This window comes from Acomys minous, assembly GCF_964271855.1.
Source record: "Acomys minous genome assembly, chromosome: 11".
NCBI lineage: Eukaryota > Metazoa > Chordata > Mammalia > Rodentia > Muridae > Acomys > Acomys minous.
Window position 1 is genome coordinate 54,464,576 of NC_140492.1, and position 20,148 is coordinate 54,484,723.

General features: G+C 44.9%; 1 protein-coding gene across 1 annotated transcript in view; it reads right to left on the bottom strand.

Moving 5' to 3' along the window:
* Positions 1-1,888: 1,888 nt before the first annotated feature.
* HGD (homogentisate 1,2-dioxygenase) overlaps positions 1,889-20,148 on the bottom strand; it is a gene marked incomplete at its 5' end in the record, with an annotated part of 44,192 nt that continues 25,932 nt past the window's right edge. The window contains 8 exons of the mRNA XM_084800326.1: positions 1,889-2,233; positions 5,513-5,694; positions 10,268-10,394; positions 12,634-12,738; positions 15,925-16,049; positions 18,197-18,296; positions 18,749-18,828; positions 19,675-19,709. Of these exons, the coding sequence (XP_084656452.1) occupies positions 2,084-2,233; positions 5,513-5,694; positions 10,268-10,394; positions 12,634-12,738; positions 15,925-16,049; positions 18,197-18,296; positions 18,749-18,828; positions 19,675-19,709 (904 nt within the window). The 3' untranslated portion in view covers positions 1,889-2,083. The remainder of the gene's footprint in view (positions 2,234-5,512; positions 5,695-10,267; positions 10,395-12,633; positions 12,739-15,924; positions 16,050-18,196; positions 18,297-18,748; positions 18,829-19,674; positions 19,710-20,148) is intronic.

A 20,148-nucleotide genomic window follows, 5' to 3' on the forward strand; every position in this document is an offset into this window, starting at 1 on the left:
GCCTGGGTGCTGATTGGCGATTGGACTTAAGCTTCAGCCACAGAGGTTTTTTTTTTTTAATATCTGAATGTAGCTTAGCTAGATACCAATGTTTAATTTTTAATAAAGATTCTATTAAGGAACATTGGGAAAGGATACCAAGGTGTTCTCTTCCAAAGATACCTGCACCTCATTTATTCATTTGTTTATTTATTTGAGACCACAAAATACAACTGCCACCAACTGAGCCGCCATCTCAGGCCTGCTCTCCACTCCTCACTCCACCTGTCCACTCAAAAACAAGCCTTCTCCTCTCTCTGGTGCTATCTCCTTGGTGCAGGACAATCTCAGGGTTTGGGTGGTGTTCCTCTTCTTCCTTCTGTGGACTTCTCACTACAGCTCTTCTCTAGGTTCCTTGAGCCCAAAAAGTGTTTTGTTTTCATCTTTCTCTTTTCATCCCACTCCAGCCCATCTCTTCCCCATGGCTTCCTCCTTCTTCCTCTTCTTCTTCTTTGGGTCTGGCTAAGTGTCACTTCTTCATCAAAGACCTCACTTCCTAAAGAAAGGCTTCCGCAGTCCGTCTTATCTGTTGTTATATTTCGACCTGTTTGGTTTTGGCCTGGCATGCTTGTAATGACTGCTTGAAGTTGTTTTGTGTTTTATTTCGTCCGTTCCTCTCACTAGAATACAACCTTTGCACAGGCCTGGATCTATGTCTCTGTCCTTGATATCGCCAATAAGTCTGCCAGACTTAGCAAAGGGAAATATTGGTTTCCCAGTTAATTTTGAAGACAAGATGAATCACGCATACCTTTTTAATACAAGGCTCTCCGAGAGTTGGATAAGATGTAGTTATCACTAAAATTATTCATAGTTTATCAAAAATTCAAATTTAACTGTGCATCTTGTACTACATCTGGCAGTCTAGTCCCTGGGTCCTAACGGATGACTCTCACCACATATTACTAGAAGATAACTTGGTAGCAGCAAATTTAAGTTGTTGCCATGGCAACAAACCACTGAGGGTATGCTAGTCCTATAAAATAGAAGCCAGGACAGCTAATCACTTTCCATATTTCTGTTCTGGTTTGCATATCTTTCCACCCCAGGAGAACATAGTCAACATAATTCCAAAGTCTTGGGCAGCCCCATACTGGGAGGGACTTAGACCTTATAAAGGAAGCTTCTGGATTCAGCACGCTATACAATCATACCTTGTTTTCAGTGTGGTCTTCTCCTTGGGTACCAATCTCTATTGACTCCTCCAAGACTGAGAGATCCCTAAGGAGGAGTCTGTTCTTCCCTTTCAACCATTCATTCACAGCACCCTGTTCTAGGGTTGATAGTAGGGACTGCAGTCAGGGTTACTAAATGGATTGATAAATGGATGGACAGAAGGGTGAACAGCTGTTCCAGCTCAAGGAGGCTGATGGGCTTCCTGGGATACAGGGCCTTTCCCGCAGAAATCAGAGCAACTCAGGCCTGGGCATCCCCAGACAGTTGTTCCCCTGAGATACTTCTTCTCCTTCTTCTTCCCCCTCCACCTCCACCTCCTTCCCCTCCTTCCTCTATAATGTCACTGTGAGCTACTACCAGAATTAGATGCCATGTATCCGAGATATCCACGTGGTTTAGTCTAATGGCTGGTTGTTCAGAACTCTACTGGCCTCCTCAACTTCCCCATGCCTGGACTGAGCCTAAGGCTTAGCCACAGATTCTGCTTCAGCTCATAGTTCTAATGGACCCATCTTGTTTCATAGTCTCTGACAGATACCGGGAGTTGTGCTCTTAGAGTAAAGCTACCAGGCCAGCACATAGAAAGCGCCCTGCTCCCCAAACCCCCCAGCCATGGGCTTATCTAGCCCACCAGTTCTGGACACTAAAGACCTCAAAATGAACACTTACAACGTCCACAGAACACATCTTTATTGAGTAATTAGAAAGCCATAGACATATCTGAATGCATTTCCATAAACATTATGAGTTACTGGACTATGAAAAGCAAGCTCTCATTTTAATCGCCGTCCCCATACCACCAGAGGCTGTGAGGCTCCCCAAGGAAACCATGTAAATCTATTTTCAATGACAGCAGCAGGCTTCCGTCTCACTTAGGTTCTGTTGGGTTCCTGGAATTGGGGGTGAAGTGGCTCTTGAGGGGCTCCCAGCACTTGTAGTAGTTCTCATCCAAACAACTACAGGTCTTGAGGCCCCACTTGGTGACCGCCAAACTTAAGGAAGATTCAAACATAAATGCCTGCAGGAAATAAGATGGAGGTGAGAAAAGGAGAGGTAAGGTGACAATAAAGCATGATTTATTAGATGCGCTGAGGAGCTATGGGTAGACAAAACATCCGACTTATTATGCTTGTACGTACTGCCAAGAAGAGAGAAAACCCTAGCCCTGGGTTATGGATCTGGTCCTGCCATGTGTATGCAGATGAAGCCGTATGCAAGGCCTACCTACTTAGGGCTTGAGTTTCATTCCGCGGGATGGAATTGGGCAGGTAGGACTAGCGTTGCCCACAGCTTTATGGAGGCAATATTACTTAAATCCCAAGGGCAGGTGTGGGAGGAGCCTGGGATGATCTTCTTCGGAGCCATCACTTGTGGTGATGTCCTCGCATGTGTGGGAAAGAACCAGACACGGCACAGGACACACCAAGGCCAAGGTCTCAGCACAAAGGAGGGACAAAGGGCAGGGGATAAGAGACAAAGGCAGGAGACAGAGGATGGGAAAGAAGTGGAAAGTGGGGCTGGAAAGATGGCTCAGTGGTTAAGAGCACTGGCTGCTCTTCCAGAGGTCCTGGGTTCAATTCCCAGCAACCACATGGTGGCTCACAACCATCTGTAATGGAATCAGATTCCCTCTACTGGTGTCTACAAAAACAGAGCATTCATATACATAAAATAAATAAATAAATCTTAAAAAAAAAAAAAAAAGAAGTGGAAAGGAACAAGGGGGAAGGGGGAGGGAGAGGGGTATTGCCCCAGAGGGACAAAGCCTCTGAATACAGGAGATGTGGTCCGTGGGCAAATGGCCATTTATAAAAGGAAGGAGGAAAACCCTGTGTCGGGATGAGTTGGTTAATTTTAACGGGGCATGTTAATTAGGTGAGCCAAAAGGGGGCTTTTGATTGCTGGGATTCAATACTTTGATAGCTAGACCTTGGTGGTCAGCCTCAGGAGGAGGAAGTGGCCAAATAAGGGGACAGACCTTGGTGGCTAGCTTTAGGAATATAGCTAGGAATTTAACTACAGCTATGGAGTTAGCTAGGAGGAGAAAGGTAAAAGGCAAAACCTCTGGGTGCCGTGTCTGCCACGCTCGAGCCTGTTAGAGCTCTTCATGTGTGGCATCCTCTCTTTTCACAAAGGAAGAAACAAAGCTCAGAGCTGGGAAATAGCTTCTCTAAGGTGGTGAGTGATGGCAGAAGTGAGGTCTTGGCTTGCTTCTTTAGAAACCTGACCAGGAGTTCAGCGCAGAAAAAGGAAAAGGAAAAGGAAATGGTGCATAAAGGGCCCAATGCTACACATTTCACTGTGTTCTGGACGTTTCTGGTACAGAAGAAAGAAGCCAAAAAATATTCTGTATATTTCAGCATCTCAGCTGCTTATCAGTTGTTGACTTTTCTATATATAGTGTCTTGTATAAAATCATAGCCGACAAGCCAAACCTTACAATTCTTTTTCATTACGAAATTCAAAACACTACAGACAGGCTGAAGGAAAATTATATAATTCTCTCATGACATCACACAGAACACCTGCATTAATGTTTGGGGTCTCACATACGTTAATTTCTTTCTTTCTTTCTTTCTTTCTTTCTTTCTTTCTTTCTTTCTTTTTTTTTTTTTGTCTGTGTCAGTGGAGATGTGTGTCTTCCCCTGACTTCTGTGACAGGCTTTGAGGTAAGGCTTGGGATGAGATGTGAGGTATAAAGCCCTCTTCACACACGAGGGCAAATGTTACAGCCGTTATTGTTATCGTCTTTTGCTGGCTGCTTCTTAAGAGCTTTGCTGTCAGGCTGAGCTGCGAAGGGTCACGTGACACTAAACCACTTCACACTGGAATAAGGACAGGACAGATGGGTCTGTGTCTAAGTTATATAACGGGGACACAAAGTTAGGGGTAGGTGAAGTTTCTATTTACATATGTGTGTGTATGTATGTCTGTGTGCAAGCATGCATACATTCAGGAAAGTGCCTATGGATGGGGTCCCCAGATACTCTGGCCCTCCAGATACCCAGTTTCCTCTCATCCTAATCGCTTTGCCAGGACAGCTTGATCCAGGTCTTGAGCATTACTCAAATTCTTACTGCGTATACAGGCAGCCCTATGCCTCACTATTGTGAACACCGCTCTGTGGTAGCACGGCTTTCAAAGCTCATTTGCGGACTCCAGGGTTATTGAGGGACACTTCTAAGGTAGATGGTGTGCTTTTAAGGGTTGTCAGAGGCAATAGCCTGAGATTGCTAAACTGTGTCTCACAGAGATGTCAGTTCCTGTAGATACACCCAGGACATCCTTGAAATGGAGGACAGAGCTAAGGCTAAGGAAATAGAAAGAACTCCATGTCCCTTCTTCCATAAAAAGCTTCTCTGGCTTTGGACTTGGGACCAAAAGAGCAAAACCCCACAGGACAGGTGGACAGCTAATGCTAGGGGGTTTACAAGCTGGGCTACGGGCCAAGCAGGTTTGTGCTATGGGTTTTAAACTACGTAGCAGCGAGGGCACTTGCTTTGAAAGGCAAAAGTAAGTTTGCATTATGGTTTATCATAAAACGATTCCTTGTGGTCCACTGAGTCTATTTCCAAGGATGCAAAATAAAATAAGGTCAAATCAAGCACCACAGCCAACTGCACTTGCGTTCCGCCTCAGCGTTTGCAGCCTGACACGGGAGGAATACAAAACAGGGTCTGAATCCCATCCGCTTCATCCCATGCCAAAAGAGAACAAAGAAAATCAGAAAAGCAGCTGAGAACCGCTGCGCACAAGCCCCGACTAAGGTGAGGCGAAGGCTGCTTGACCCTCTTTGGTTTTAGAAACTGGCTGAAGGTGACATCTCTCCTCCTGTGATGCTGTGGTCCTCAGGATTATTTCCCACACAGGCTACTCGGAGATAGAACACACAGCGGGTTGCATTTAGATACAGCAAGACCCTCCAAAGTGTATCAATAACATTTCCTTGCATTTGAAGTCATTGAATGCTCCCTAAGGTGTTATAACTCGTAGGTGCCCTCCGGGTTGGATAGCGTACCCGTTCTACAGATGGGAAAATAAAGCACAGAGAGGCTACGTAGGGACTGAGTTAGGATTTGAATTGGTCTGTCTCCCAGTTCAAACTCTTTCTACACTGTCAGCACCAAAGTGTAAGATATGCATAAGGATGTATGTATTTATATTTATAACACACATGCAGACACAAAATTCTCCTCTCTCTACCTCTGTGATGCCGGAGAAATAAAACAATAGCCTCTTTTCTGTGCAGAAGTGTGTGGAGCCCAGAGGCAGGCCCCCGAAGCATTCACTTGCTCACCATGGTGCCGTCAGCAATTCTCTCAGGTGCCAGCTTGGCCTTGCTGGCCTTCTCAAAGCAGTCCGCATCGGGGCCGTGAGGGGTCATGGCGCTGTGCAGGCTGCCTCCCCCTGGCAGGAACCCACCTTGCTTTGCCTCATAATGACCTTTGATGAGTCCCATGAATTCACTCATGCAGTTCCCTGGGAAGGGTTGAAGCAGTATTATTTCTATTACCCAAGGCAAGATCTGTAACAACATCAAGGCCTTCCCAGCAGGGCTGCTGTTCCGGGTTCCAGCAGCAACCTTGGTTGAATTGCGGGTTTGCTGAGGTCCTGCTGACTACGCCAGGAGAACCGTTCCTCAGAACTGATATCCTTAAGGTTTCATTATCCTGTTCTTTAATCTCCTTTTCCTATTGTTTGGGTTAGTCAGTTTGTGAGGTATGCTCTGTTAGTGAGTTCATAATAAAGTATTATTGTTAAGAAAATTGAGCCTACAGGCTTTCTACTCTCATATTCCAGATTTATCAGATAATTCCACAATAGCACCTGGTTCCACCACGTTCCAGTTCCCAGTCTAGAAAGTGAAGTGGTTGTGTGTGTGTGTGTGTGTGTGTGTGTGTGTGTGTGTGTGTGTGTGTGTGTGTGTAGGTAATGATACAGGACAAACTCCAGACTTACAGTCCATTATTGAGCGATGCTCCATGAGACTATAAAACACAGTTCATAGATTTTCTCTATCATAACAGAAAACTGAATCTGAACACGATAGAATCGTCCTCTTCTGGTCTCCTGGAAGCCTGCATCTGAGCATTGGAAACGGTCCTTATGTCTACTTCACACAAAAGCCCTTCCTACCTGCTCCTTATGGGGTAACCCCTGGGATCACTTGCATGCCTTCAGTGAAGTGTTCCACAGAGCAACCTACCACGTTAGTGTGCATCTCTCAGTGGTGGATATTTTTTTAATACATATTAAATGAACATTTTTACACAGCCTTCAAGAGTCACACCGAGTTTGTCAAAGCCCACCATGCTTCAGTTCTTTTGATATTTTTGTTTCTGCTGAAATAAAGCTCTTTGTCAACATAGAAATACCTTAAGAGCAAGAATTAAAGAAATCGGATACCTGGGTAAATCAAGTTCCTTTCCAACTGTGTCTATCCATTCATCTGTCTGTTTTCCACGCCTCATTTTCCTATCCATACATCTATCCACCCATATTCAAAATATCTAATTAGATACTATTATAACTGCTGTGGTATTCAGAGGAAACCACCTGCTTAAGGCTGCAGATCATCTGTCCTGTGGGAAGATGGAGTGTGCAGAGCAGGTAGCGATGCAATTGCAGCCCTTGCAAAGTCAAGCGTTGACGGGCCTGTGCCAGTCCCTTCTTCCTTCCATGTGGAATATAAGTAGGTACCCTAATACTTCTGCAATCAACCCAAGGGTCACCCCTCACTGTCCCCAACACAGCACACTGCTCCAGACCCTCCAAAGTGAACAAGCCATAACCCGGAAGAGAGAATGAGGCCCCGATCACAGCCCCACATATGTCTCATGACGCAGATAAAGGAAAAGAATCAACCGACAACCCTAAGAGTCTGTATTTTAAGAACAATTCTGCACTTAGCTTCAATCTCCAGTCACAATTTTTCCTGCACTACGTGTCGCCAGGGTCACCTTCACAGCTTAACTTTAAGAAGAGAGCAAGGCAGGATTTGTTTTTGATCTGAATGTGAATTTAGTTAGCAATGAGTCTGGTGTGGATATTCTATATCACTTTCCATATTTCAAAGGACAGTGGGAGGGCCTGCCTTGCCTTTCTGATTAAACCTGGATCTTGTTGACTAAGGTGCATTAAAATGACTAGAGGCAACATTTCTACAGAAATAATCCCCCAAGTCTCCTTAAAGTCACATCAAAGTAACAAAAGATTTTTGAGTATTGCTGAAGCAATATTTTTTTAAATATCCCCAATAAAACTAATTTCTAACTTGGGGTTCTGTGCTATTTTGCAAATCAACTCAGGGCACCATCATTTGGGGACAAGTCATTAGAAAAAAAATCTTGGGAGGCAATTCAAAAGGGCCACGGTTTCAGGCAGTCTGCAGTAGAAACAGAGAGTAAGGAGTGGGCTGGGGGCCGGGAGCACAGCTGTGTGGCTGCTGTCCTCCTACCTAGGCGGGGAGACAAGCCGTAGAGTCTGGAGACCTTCTGGGTCAGAAACCTCTGGCTTCCTAGTTCAAAGTGCAGACTCTTGAGTTTCTACTTTAAGGCCAGCGAATTAAACTCTGGGAGAGGAAAGCTTGAGAATAAACTTTAAAGAGAAAGGGAGCTCTTGATGGTGACCTCAAAGGGCATGCTGGCTGTCACCTGACTGTGAAGTGGCCTTCTTTCATCCTGGCGGCTCTAGGCTCTATGGCCCCCTGCCTCACAGATGTTCAAATTGCCCATTCAGTGCAGCTGTGCACCATTAGGCTCTAGTACCTGGGAACCGTTACAGAGAGGAATCTCCTATAATCAGAAGGTTCTGTAGTCAACCATGGAAAATAATTTGTTTTCTAATGTGTACCAGCTGAAAATACACGTTAGCGTCCTTCCAGAATTCCACGTTCAGAAAATGTAAAATTTTTCCTGGAAGCGGAATTGCATCTTGACCTTGTTTAATTCGCACAACTAAAAATGTCAACCTCATTAAATACAGCTACAATGTACTTTACTCATTCTTGGTAACGTATTCACTGACTGAATAGATATTTCTAGATGTGTATTATGTACAGGCCATGGCGCTAGCCACATCAATTAGCGGTCACATGTGTCTGCTTTGGCATCAGACAATCTGCAATTAAATCCTGACCCTGCCACTTAACTAACTGTGAGACCTTGAGAATTGCTTATTCCCCTGTGTCAGTCTCATCTTCAGGAAAACAGAAAGGGAGATAATTGATATTAGCTATCTCTTGCTGCTGTTTTAAGACCCAGATAAGTTAATGCTTTTAAAAACCATAAAATGGGGCCTTAGAAACTAACAAACAAGCATCAGTTGTTAGTCATACTAATACAGATAAAACAAAACTGGATTTGTTTGAACCACCTTCTGCGCTGTGCTAGTGGCTGGGGGAGAAAAGTTATCGAATGGTCTCACCTATCAATGAATCCCACCAATTCTACCAACTCTACAACATCAGCCTGTCAGCAAGATGTGCTTACATGTGCAGTAGTGGCATAACTACCATGAGGTAACCAACTGCTCTCTAGATTTGAGGACCATGCCACAGAAGGGATGCTAAGCTTAATCTGGTCAAAACCCAAGCCTTGGGAGGTCATAGGCCCTACAAGACAAATTACTACTGATATTTACCTACATAAACATGACGTCAAATTTCCTTCTAAATATCCATACTCATTTCTTAGACAGAAGCTACTCTCAACCTCACTCAAAGAAGCTTGTATTTGCAGTGGACACTGGTGAACCCGTCTTATGGCTGCCCAAGATGCTGAGAATATGTGACAAATGATAGCTCATCCCTAACCAAGGTATTTATACTATTACCTTTACGTTTTGGGGGAATGCTGTGGAAAGGCACAATAAAATAACATAAAAGCTGGAAAATAGAAGGGCAGCAAACATTACCCAATGTATATAGCTAATGTAGTTACAAATTCATAGAAGCCTTCTTGACCAGGGGCTGCACAAGACAGGTTCTCTCAGTGGTCAGTCATGAGTAGGGGAGGGGCCAATGAGAACTTTCCCTTACTGTTGAACTATAGGTCACTTATAAGGGATACAAAGAAAGGGAGCCAACTTTGTGATGGGCAGCCATTGTCTTCAGTTATGTACCAACTGATGCACCTTCCAGGCTCCAGTGAATAGTTTCAATTATAAGGCCATAGAGAAGTTCTTGGTCAAACTCAGGCGAACACAAACTAAACAAAAAGAATGGAATGTGGGAAAGAGATCAATAGAGACGAGGGGGAGTGTGAGGGGGGTGGGCGAAGATGAGGAAGGGTAGAGCGAGAGCAATCAGAATGGTGTGTGTATGCGTGTGTGTGTGTGTGTGTGTGTGTGGGTGTGTGTATGCGTGTGTGTGTGTGTGTGTGTGTGTGTGTACATGGGTGAATGTCTGTGTATGTGTGTATGGTGTGTGTGTATGGGTATGTGTGTGTGTGTGTGTGTGTGTGTGTGTGTGTGTGTGTGTGATATTGTCAAAGAATGCATTTAATTAATAATACCTCCATCAGGCTGATATCTGTGAGTTCGAGGCCAGCTTGGACTACAGAGTGAGTCTAAGACAGCCAAGGCTACACAGAGAAACCTTGTCTCAAAAAAACATAACAAAACAAAACAAAACAAAAAACAAAAACAAAAGCCAACCCTCCATCTTCCAGAATAGTCTATTTCCCAGTTTAGAGTGTTACTTGCTTTGTTTCGCCAAAATTATTAAAGAAGGAACATTTTACTTGTTCTTGAACCAGATTTAAGTCATTTCTCCAAATTAAAATCACCACACTCCCACCCTTAAAATAGATCTGAAATGTGCTTTCCCCCTTTACACTCTACCACTCCTGTCTCTCTTTAGCCCAGAGAAACAGGAGCCAGGGTTAGGCAGTGTGTTCCCTGCACACTCCTAAAGCCCACTAGAGCCAAAGAAGCAGCACTCTACACTCAAGGCAGGGCAGGGGGTCCAAGAACAACCTGGCCATTGTCCCCAGTGCCTCACTGCTTGGCTGGTTGTCATTTCCAGGTGTGTCCCGGTAAAAGAGAGTCTTACTGTGGTAATAAGGCGGTCTGAAGGTTTTATCTGCGACTCCCCAGCGAGGTGGGAAGATGACAAAGTCAGCAATGGCCACTCCAGGTCGCATAGACTTGGCAGTCAGCACTGTGAAAATGGAAGGGTCCTGTGAATACACAAGGAGAGGCTGGATGTAAGACGGCATGGGATGTGACTGAACAGTGACAGCATGTCACCTGCACAGGACGGTGTTTTCGAGTGACAGTTTCTGATTAAGTGAGCCAGGTCAGGCTGAGATATTTGGGCTCTGGTTGAGGTGCAGTCACTCATGTGACGTCCTCTTGCTGTGATGGAAGAGAAATATAGTCACACCAGATAAGAAGCCTGCCGAGTCTGCATCAGAGGCACCCTATTACCCTAGAGCTCTGAGAGCTGGACTGCTTCCTTGTTCTCCCAGGCTTCCTCAAGACCTTTAGACTCCTAGATGAAAACAAAACAAAACAGAACAGAACAGAACAAAACAAAACAAGATAGAGGGCTGGAGAGATGGCTCAGAGGTTAAGAGCACTGTCTGTTCTTCCAGAGGTCCTGAGTTCAATTCCCAGCAACCTCATGGTGGCTCACAACCATCTGTAATGTGATCTGATGTCCTCTTCTAGCATGTAAGTGCATACGCAGATAGGGCACTCATACATAAAATAAATAAATAAAATCTTAAACACACGCACACAAAACAAAACAAAAATCCCAAGACTCAATTGAACTGACAGCCATGTTCAAGTTCAGACTCGGTGTTGGCATCCGGAGATTCATCAAAGATTGGGAATCGATTCTCTCCTCCTCTAATTCTAAGCGGAGAAAGGAGAAAGTAGCTTTTTTTTTTTTTTTTTTTCAAAATAACTCGGTCGAGTTTGTTTCTTGACAGTCTGATACGTTTATATAGTGGACTCTGCCTGCAGCACCCTCTTTCCTGGCTGCCACCCATTTTCATATCTTCCAACAGGACCAGGGAAAGAGTCAAAGACCTATATGACCCAAGACAAATCTTTAAAAGTGAACAAAATAAAGGAAGAGGGGGAAGGGCAGAAGAGAAAAGAGGAAGAGAGGGAAGGATTTGATAGAGCAATAGAGAAACGATATGGAGGTACCTAGCGCTTTTGTAAAGCAGGGGAAGGTTAAAGCCAGCAGCGCAGTGAAAGGTGGAGGAGGGAGCGAGATGTGGTCCTGGAGCAGCAAGCCCAGGGCCAGATGGCGAAGAATCCCAAACCTCAGGCTGCAGAGCTCAGGCCTAGTCCTAAGGCCATGGAGAGCCCGCAAAGGTTTTCTAAAGCAGTGGTAGGATGACCAGGTCTGAATTTGGGGGGAAATAACTACTTCAGCAGCACAGAGAAGGTCAGTAAATTCAAATGAAAAAAAAAAAGTAAAACAAGACAAAACACAAAAGCAAAACAAAAAAGTCAACCCAACTCTTCTTGCTGGGAGATTACCAGTTTGGTTTTGAGGGTTTTTTTTTTCCCCATTTGTCTTGGGAAATGGTCTGAAGCTATTAAAAGAAAGAAAAGGTGGGAAGGCTCAAATAGAGCTTTACCAAGGTCTCAGGATGCTTCTTCATGGATGCTCTGGGCTTGGCATCTTGATTTTCTTTTTCCCCTTTGGTTTTATTAAGATTCACTGTTGTTCAGAAAGGTAGTTTTGTCCCCCTAGAGATAAGCTGAATTGGCGCAGAGTAATCCCTCTCTCTCTGATCCTCTGGCTTCTGCCCCAATTATCCCTCAGCTTGTGGGTTAAGTTAATCTATTATGAAGTATACTGCAAAATGAACTTACCCTCGGGTCTCAGAACTAGCACTTTAGTGAGCATGTGGGCTCTTGGGAGCCTGTACCAGAGACCAGGGACCTATCTGTGGCCCCCTAATTGACTGAAAAATATGACCAAGTTCAAACATTAGGCTTAAAAAAAAAAAAAAGAGCCCTCAAGCATTGAACCTTTGAGTAACTTTAGAAGGGGCCTGCCTTGCTCTTCACTGCCAACCACAGCCACAAGCCCAGGCTGGTAAGCAGGTAGGCAGCCAGAGCCTACATGCCCCAGGTTGCAAGGTGGCCAGGCCCTTCTGCAGAGCTAGAAATGATCTTTGCTCCTGACTTCATTATTGTCATTAGTGGTTTTTTCCCTTCCCCATCCATGCATGAGAGTTGTAATTACTCTGAGGAAAAGTAAATTAGGTTGAGCGGTCCTTGGCTTCCTCTTTTGCCATGTAATGTTTTCCTTCAGCCAAGGTCGAATGGTCTTGCTGAGGCTTTGCAAGGATGACCTTGAAAACCATAGATCTGTGAATGCCATAGTGTGGGTCCCTCCCATCCGAGGGCTGTCCCGTCCTCAGGGTCCCCCGCCTGGCACAGACTTACCGCATGGTCAAAGGCCACTGCGTTGATGACCATGAAGTCCTCTAGATTGTACTTGTAGGGTGTATAGTTTCCATGCCAGGCCACGACGTTGAATGGGGAGACATCCTAGACACAAACACCAGGAAGGCGGGGTCTTAGGGCGGAAGGCTTTTGTAGCCCGTGATCTTAATCATACTCACGGGCGTAACCCTTCCTCCTTGATGTTCTGCATGTGATTATATCATCCTTTGGCAGAATCGGAGCTCACAATCATTCTGTGGCTGGCTCACACAGCCTCGCCTGGGGCCTTGCGTTGCCGCTAACCCCCATTCCCAGTTCACAAGCTGCAGCTGTCAGTCTCACCACACGGACAGAAGAAGCCTAGCACACTCATCAAGCAGTGCTTTCTTCTTCTTCTTCTTCTTCTTCTTCTTCTTCTTCTTCTTCTTCTTCTTCTTCTTCTTCTTCTTCTTCTTCTTCTTCTTCTTCCAAATTTTAACATAACTGCGGGAATCTGTAGGTGCCAGCAGCAACTCTCAGACAATCTGGGCTGCCCTCTGTTTCCTGGTGCAGCAGGCACTGTGACATTTCTCCAGGGTTTTGCAGCCTAAAGGGACGTCTCATATACACACTGTCTGCTGTTGAGTTCAGGGAAGAAGACACGACGAAGAGATCCAGCCCAAGTGTTTGAGATCTCAGAATGACATTAGCACCCTTTTCGGTTTTTTATTGGGTAGGAGGTCATGTCTGTGCTACATAGTATGATCACCTCCCCCACTGGTGCCGTGTGTCTTGTCAAGAAAGAGGATTCAAGGCAGAACATCCTAAAGTTCAGGATGCATGGCTAGTCAAAGCGCTTAGAATAAGAGCTTTCAGTGATCAGCCATGAACGGGATATGTATGTCAACCCCCACTCAGCCAGCCTAAGGCTCAAGGACGATTCTGAAGGAAGAGGCAGAAAGAATATAAGAGCCAGAGTGCGGGAAGGAACACAGTGGAATGTTGCCTTCTAGCATGACTTGGCGATCAACCTAATGAACGCAAAGCAGCTGAGGGTACCAGCACATGACATGCACAAGCCCAAGCTAGCCAAAATTCTGGCGTAAGTGCTGTAGATGACCTCCAAGCCTCTGGGCATTGAAAATGTACCTCTGGTAAGATTCCTATGTTTCGGTGGATGGCCCTACACCTGTGCACATACAGGTAGCACTAAACTGTAATTATGGGATATAAACAATGAAAAATATTAAAAGATTAAAAATAATTAAATTAAATTAAATATTAAAAGAGGAAAGTGGGGATGGATATGAACATATGTCATTGTACTTATAAAGTTATGATCTTCTCAAGAATAAAGGGCAAATGACTTTAGGGGAAAGACTGCTCCCAAAGGCACGCTTAGGGCTAAGTGGAAGTGTTGAGGTATCCGTGCCTTGCAATAGTGGGAAGGCACTAGCATTCCTGGGCATGGGAAATAAAAATGGAAAATACTGCTCCAGGACTCCAGGAAGACGTAGAACCATGAAGAAGGGTATGCTGGTCAATATTTATAGCTTGTTCTCTGGAGAATCAAAGCTCTGATTTATAGTGTTTGATGGTATCTGGGGTATGGATACTCTCACTCTGATATTTTATTTTTCTCCCCAGCAATAATTTCTTTTCTGGCGAAAAGTACAGTGAATGCCTTTTCTCGTGATCTGGTTTTGAGGCCCATTGAGGCTGCTCAACAAGAGCTAGGTCAGGCCCTCAGCACTGTCTTACACAGGGAGGAAGCTGTGAAGAGATGTCCCACAATCCTTCCTCACACCGCCAACTTCCTTCCATCTGAACCCAACAAAAGACAGTAGAGTAAGGAGCCCAGGCTACTTTGTGGACAAATGCCAGCACCCCAGGGCACAGACCAATGCAGAGGAGAATGAACCAGTAAGACCACCCACTATGGAAAGTGAAAAGCTTTCTATAGTCACTGCTGGCTACTGTCAAAATGGATGTTCTCTATCAATTGTATTTAGGATAATAATCATCTGGGGAACGTACTTAAGTTTCATGTAGATTTCTACTTCTGCTCCCCCAGAAGGTGAGAGTATTAATGTAAGTACGAGCATTTTGTTTTTTATTATTTTTTTATTTGATGTATTTATTATGCATACAGTGTTCTGCCTGCATTTATACCTGCAGGCCAGAAGAGGGCACCAGATCTCATTATAGGTGGTCGTGAGCCACCATGTGGTTGCTGGGAATTGAACTCAGGACCTCTGGAAGAGCAGCCAGTGCTCCTAACCTCTGAGCAATCTCTCCAGCCACGGTGTGAGCATTTTAAACAAGGCTCTCTGAGGGTTTCTAATACAAACGGTCCCTAAACAACTTTTGAAAATCTTGACCCAGAGAATATGAGAATGACACATTGCTATTTGCTCCAGGACCTAAACTGAAATTTCAAATTGATTTGCCTTTGCTAGTTGGCATGGCCTTTTGGTACTATTCAAGGAAAAAAAAATATGTGCTAGGAAAATATAGACAGTAAATCAGAGAAATTAAAAAAATAAAGCAAACAAATAATAGTAACGGAAGGGCTATTTGGGTGCCTTTTATTATATGATTAATCTCTTCTAACATTGTGCATTCAATATGTTAATGAAACGTAGTAATAGGCTGGCTGACGGTGCTCACCTGTAACCCTCTCTCTTGGGAGGGAGAGGCAGGAGGATCAGGAATTCAAGGTTACTCTCAGCTACAAAGCAAGTTCAAAGCCAACAGGGCTACATGAGACCTTGTCTCAAAAAACAAAACAAAACAAAAACCAAAAAAACCACCAAAGATCCATATAGTAGTATAGCATATATTATATTATTTTTTTCCTAGGGACAATCTTACAGAAGGGACAGAATGTTGTCATGTCTTAAAATTAATTTTACATTATTGCCCTTGACGTCATGCCCTGAGTTTATTAGGCCTCTGGTATAATTGAAGCCAATTAATTGTATTTGAAATAAGGTGGGGGAAGCCCTGTTTCCCCATGTATTTTTAGAGCCCCACGTGTTGCAAGACTTCCACTGCCAGACAAGTAGAGAGTTCATAACATCTCGAATCAAACACTTGGGGGGTTTAACCCCGGGGTCCGCCACTTCCAGGGACACTGGTGAATTATTGCCATCTTGCCCGGTCCCGTGGCTGTGTAATTTTCAGTACATTCGTGGTGTGATAAAGATTAAAGGGCTCATGCATGGCAATGTACCCCATGCTGACCTTGCCTATTGACTGGTGCTCCCTAAGTCCAGGTTCGCTCCCTGGTGATCGACGGCCTTACTGTACCTGTTTGGAAGCAAACAGCTTGCCCTGGTATTTATTAATCACAGTGTAGCCACCTGGCACTTGGCGATCTTCATACCAGGCAACAGGGATCAAGAAATCTCGAGGATTGGCCAGGCCGTTGGCTCCTGGAACACAGCAACAGGAACTCTATTTAGATGCTTCCCCGGAGTCAAAGGAAAGATGCCCAGAAAGGGGAAGGACTTCTGGGTCACAAGCCACTCCACAAATTATTTTCTTCACGCAAATCCTTGCTGGATTCCTAGCCGGGGCTATGGCTGAGCGCCTGCCCAGCATCTGTGAGGCCATAGGTTCAATCCCAGGCAACACAGAATCTGCTGACTCCCAGGCTGGGAGATTTGTAGGAAGATCCAAGAAATTTGGTTAAGGGGAAAAAGAAAGAAAGAAAGAAAGAAAGAAAGAAAGAAAGAAAGAAAGAAAGAAAGAAAATGTCCAAAGCCCTCAAGCCGAGTCCTCTCCTAGCCTTGTAGAGCGACTGTAGTTCCTATGTTTTTTTCTATGCATTACCTCATCACTCATCATGTGCTACAGGTGAGGGAGAGAGGGCACGATCTGAGAGAGCTGCAGGTGTCTGTCCAAGGAAGCCCAGGGGACTCTCCAACCCATCCTTAGACCTTGATCTCATATAAAAAAGGTTATAAGCCTGGTAGGCTTCTCTGCCTGGTAGACAGAAGTCAAAAGCGAAGACTGTAAAGCTGCTGTCCAGCCTTAAAAATAATATCTGCCTGCCGTTCAGGGAGGAAGAATTAAAGACCTGCCTGCTTAGCTTTAGTTCAGGAGTGAGTGTTCCCTCCAGAGAAAGGAAATAAATCAAAAGACAAAATATGAAAAAGCATAAGTGCAAAAACATAATTTAACTTGGGAAGGAGAGGCCTGGGGAGTGTTTTATCATTTCCAGCTCCTGGGGTTTAAAAAAAAAAAACCAGTCCCCAGCTGGTTAGTAAATTATATATATTTTCCAGAGGGTACATGCTCCGCGGAACCTGGAGGCTCTGCTGCCTGCACAGCAGCAGGAAGCTAGACCAAAGTGGGAAGAGTGGGCAGCAAACAGGATGACAGACCGCCCACCCGGGCTCCAGCTGCCTCTCTGCCGCCTCCCACCTTCCTCTGAATATTTGGATCCCCAGGGGAGTGACCAGAAGGCATAGGCTGGCCTGTCCTTGTTGCTCTGAAAAGCTGTTGACAAGGAACACGGAAGAACTGGGAGGTATGGCCCAAGGTGAAACCAAGGGCTCAGTTTCTTCAGGCCTCTCCAGGAGAGGCTTGACAACGGTGGCTCCTAAGGTCTTGGCTTCCCTCCTGCCGCTCCTGCCTTCAGCTGTTGGAAGAAAGGGCCCTGGGAGAGCTTGTCTGGAAGTTTAAAACTATCTCGCAGGGGTGGTGTTTCTAGCTCCTTCATAGCACGGAGCTATACGAAGTACGTGGCTTTTGTGAAGTGTTCTCAGAAGGAATGTGATGTTTCAAGGCCATGTGTCACCCAGTCCAGTCCACCTTTCCCTGGGAATAGAACCCAGGCCCTATATATATATATGTATATATATTTAAATGGCTGGGAAACACACAGCTCATTGACTTAAAACATTATTCACAAAGCTTATTCTCATTTGCATACATTTGCTTAAGCTGTTCCCTTTCCTCTTTACTTCTCTTTAATATGCCATCAACTATTAATGTGGCGGGATGTGGCACAGTTGGTAAAGTGCTTGCTTAGCGCGCATAATACCCTGGCATCAGTGCTCTGCACTGCATGGGACTGGCCCCTGGTGAACATCTATAAAGTACCAGCACCCAGGAAGTAGTCACAGTAGGCTTAGAAGTCCAGGGCCATTCTCATCGATATAGAGAGTTAGAGGTGAGCCTGGGCTATAAGAGACCCTGACTTAAAAACTAAAAATAATAATAATAATAATAATAATGATAATAATAATAATAATAATAATAATAATAATAATAATAATAATAATAATTTAATCAAATCTCATCTTTGGTAAGAGCTATTTTAGTGATCCTCTTCTACGTCGCTTGTAAGACATGCATCTAACCAGAAAACCATTAAATGCCTTTATCACCATCGTTTTTGGCCATGTCATTTTAGAGACACTTATAATAGATTGGCTCGGGTCGCTTTCTGATGTTCCTGTATTTACTCGGAAGACATTGGCTCTAAGGAAGTTGCCTGGAGAGAAAAGCTGAAGCTGGAGGGCGAGAGTGAGGAAGAGGTGGGAGGAGCTGAAGGCTTAGACCGAAGATTTACCGATGGGTCCCAGGTCAGGTAGCTCAAAGTGGACGCCGTAGACCTCCAGGACGTAGCCCCTGGTCTCCTCGAAGACATCGACGCTGAACCGCATCCCTCTCTGGAGGACAGGAACACACAAGCAAACCCTCCATAAATCACATTCTTGCAGTTGTATGCAGAAGTAAAGTGTTTCCAGGTACAGTGTGCCAGGCGAACAGATTGGGGAGATGGGTTACAAAGAAGAATCTAGGCCCTAATCATGCCCATAATGAATGTCTCCCTGGGTCCAGAGAAAACGGCAGGCCCGCATTAGCGGTGCACCCTCCCCTATCTCTGACACAGCCCCAAGCAGGACTCCAGACATTTAGAAAAAAGGACATGATAGCCATTTCTTGCTTTGTGTGCACTGTATAAAACAAAGCAGGCACTAAAGGCTTCTGTGTAACTCTCACTCCTTCCTGTTGCCCAGACATGACAGAGACATTTTCGTGTTAGAAATAGCAGCAGCTGAAACATCTGATTGCTCCCAAATTAGGGAGAGGCAGCGGGGAGAGGGGGCTCATTACCAACCTGAATGACGCAGATCTCATTGGGCTGCAGGGCCAGCTTGCCAAACTCTGTGTATATGAGGAGCTTCCCTTTCTGGGGAACTGGCAAAAAAACAAAAACAAACAAACAAACAAACAACAAACTGTGGTGGTGAGCAGCCCTGTTCAAGAGAGAACAGGAAAGCTTGAAGGGCTGTGTTTGATTGTCATTGCAAATGAGAAGACCTTTATTGTGTCTCTTTGGGAGTAAATTATATTCTGACATCGTCAGTTAGCTATTTTACTGCCTAGAAGATTCTGAAAATTCTTCCAAACCTCAATCTTCTCTCCCTGCTTGGAGGAGCTTGTATATACACACCATTGTGAGTCGACCCAAAAGGGTCATAGAACTAGCATGGAAAATAAGTCTTTTCTGACAGTTCAGTGGGGAGACTGGCATTTGCATGTCTGCTGACTACACGAAAACGTTCACATCTAAACACTGAGAACCAGCAGCGCCAAGGGGCTTTGGAAGACGAGACTGATCTCTCACAGGCCTTAGATTTTTACATGGGCTCATATCTTGTGGTCATCGGTGACAAATGGGCTTTCCTTAGGTGAGTTTAAAAGCAAATAGGATTTTCCTATAAGCTAGTCACATGTTAGTAACTTCATTTCATTTCAGCTGCCAAGATCTCCCACACGAGAGAGGTCCAGCAGAGACAGTCACGGGCAGAAAGCCCAGGACAGACATTAGACACTTTGAGGTATGCCAGAAATCTTTTCCAGACCACCAGTGCTGCCCAGACCTCACTGCTATAGAAGGTACTTCATTTAATAAAACAGATGGGAGATGGCAGGCAAATAAACTGAAAAAAACAAAACAAAACAAAAAGACAAAACAGAAACAAAACCCAGAATGTAGCTTGGGGCTAGGGGATCAGTTAATCTCACCAATCAGGAACTTACCAATCAGGAAATCCCCATCTGAATTGTAAAAACATCTGAAACAGACAGAGTGATTTCTGTGATTTTCAGCTTTAACACACTCTGGACAAGTTTATTCATTCTACAAATTATTTTTAGTGCCTACCACGGGCCAGGTGCTGGGCATAAAGTGGCCAGCAAAAGCTGCGCCGCAGGGCTTAGAGTCTGGCGGACTCCAACAGGAAACACGCTAACGGCAGGACAGCACAGTGGTACTGTGAAAGTCAGGTTCTGGGGCATGAAGGAATAGGAACCTGAACTGGTTTGGGGAGACACCAAAGGCCTTCTCCTTACAGATGAGACATCGGACAAGAGATCAGATGGCATCGTCTAGGCAAGAGGAGAAGATCCAGGCAAAGAGGCACACGCAGGGTCAGGGCAAGATGAGAAAAGTACAGGGCGGCCAGTGCGGCGTACACGGAGAGAAGGGAGGTGGCCTGATACAAGTCTGGACTC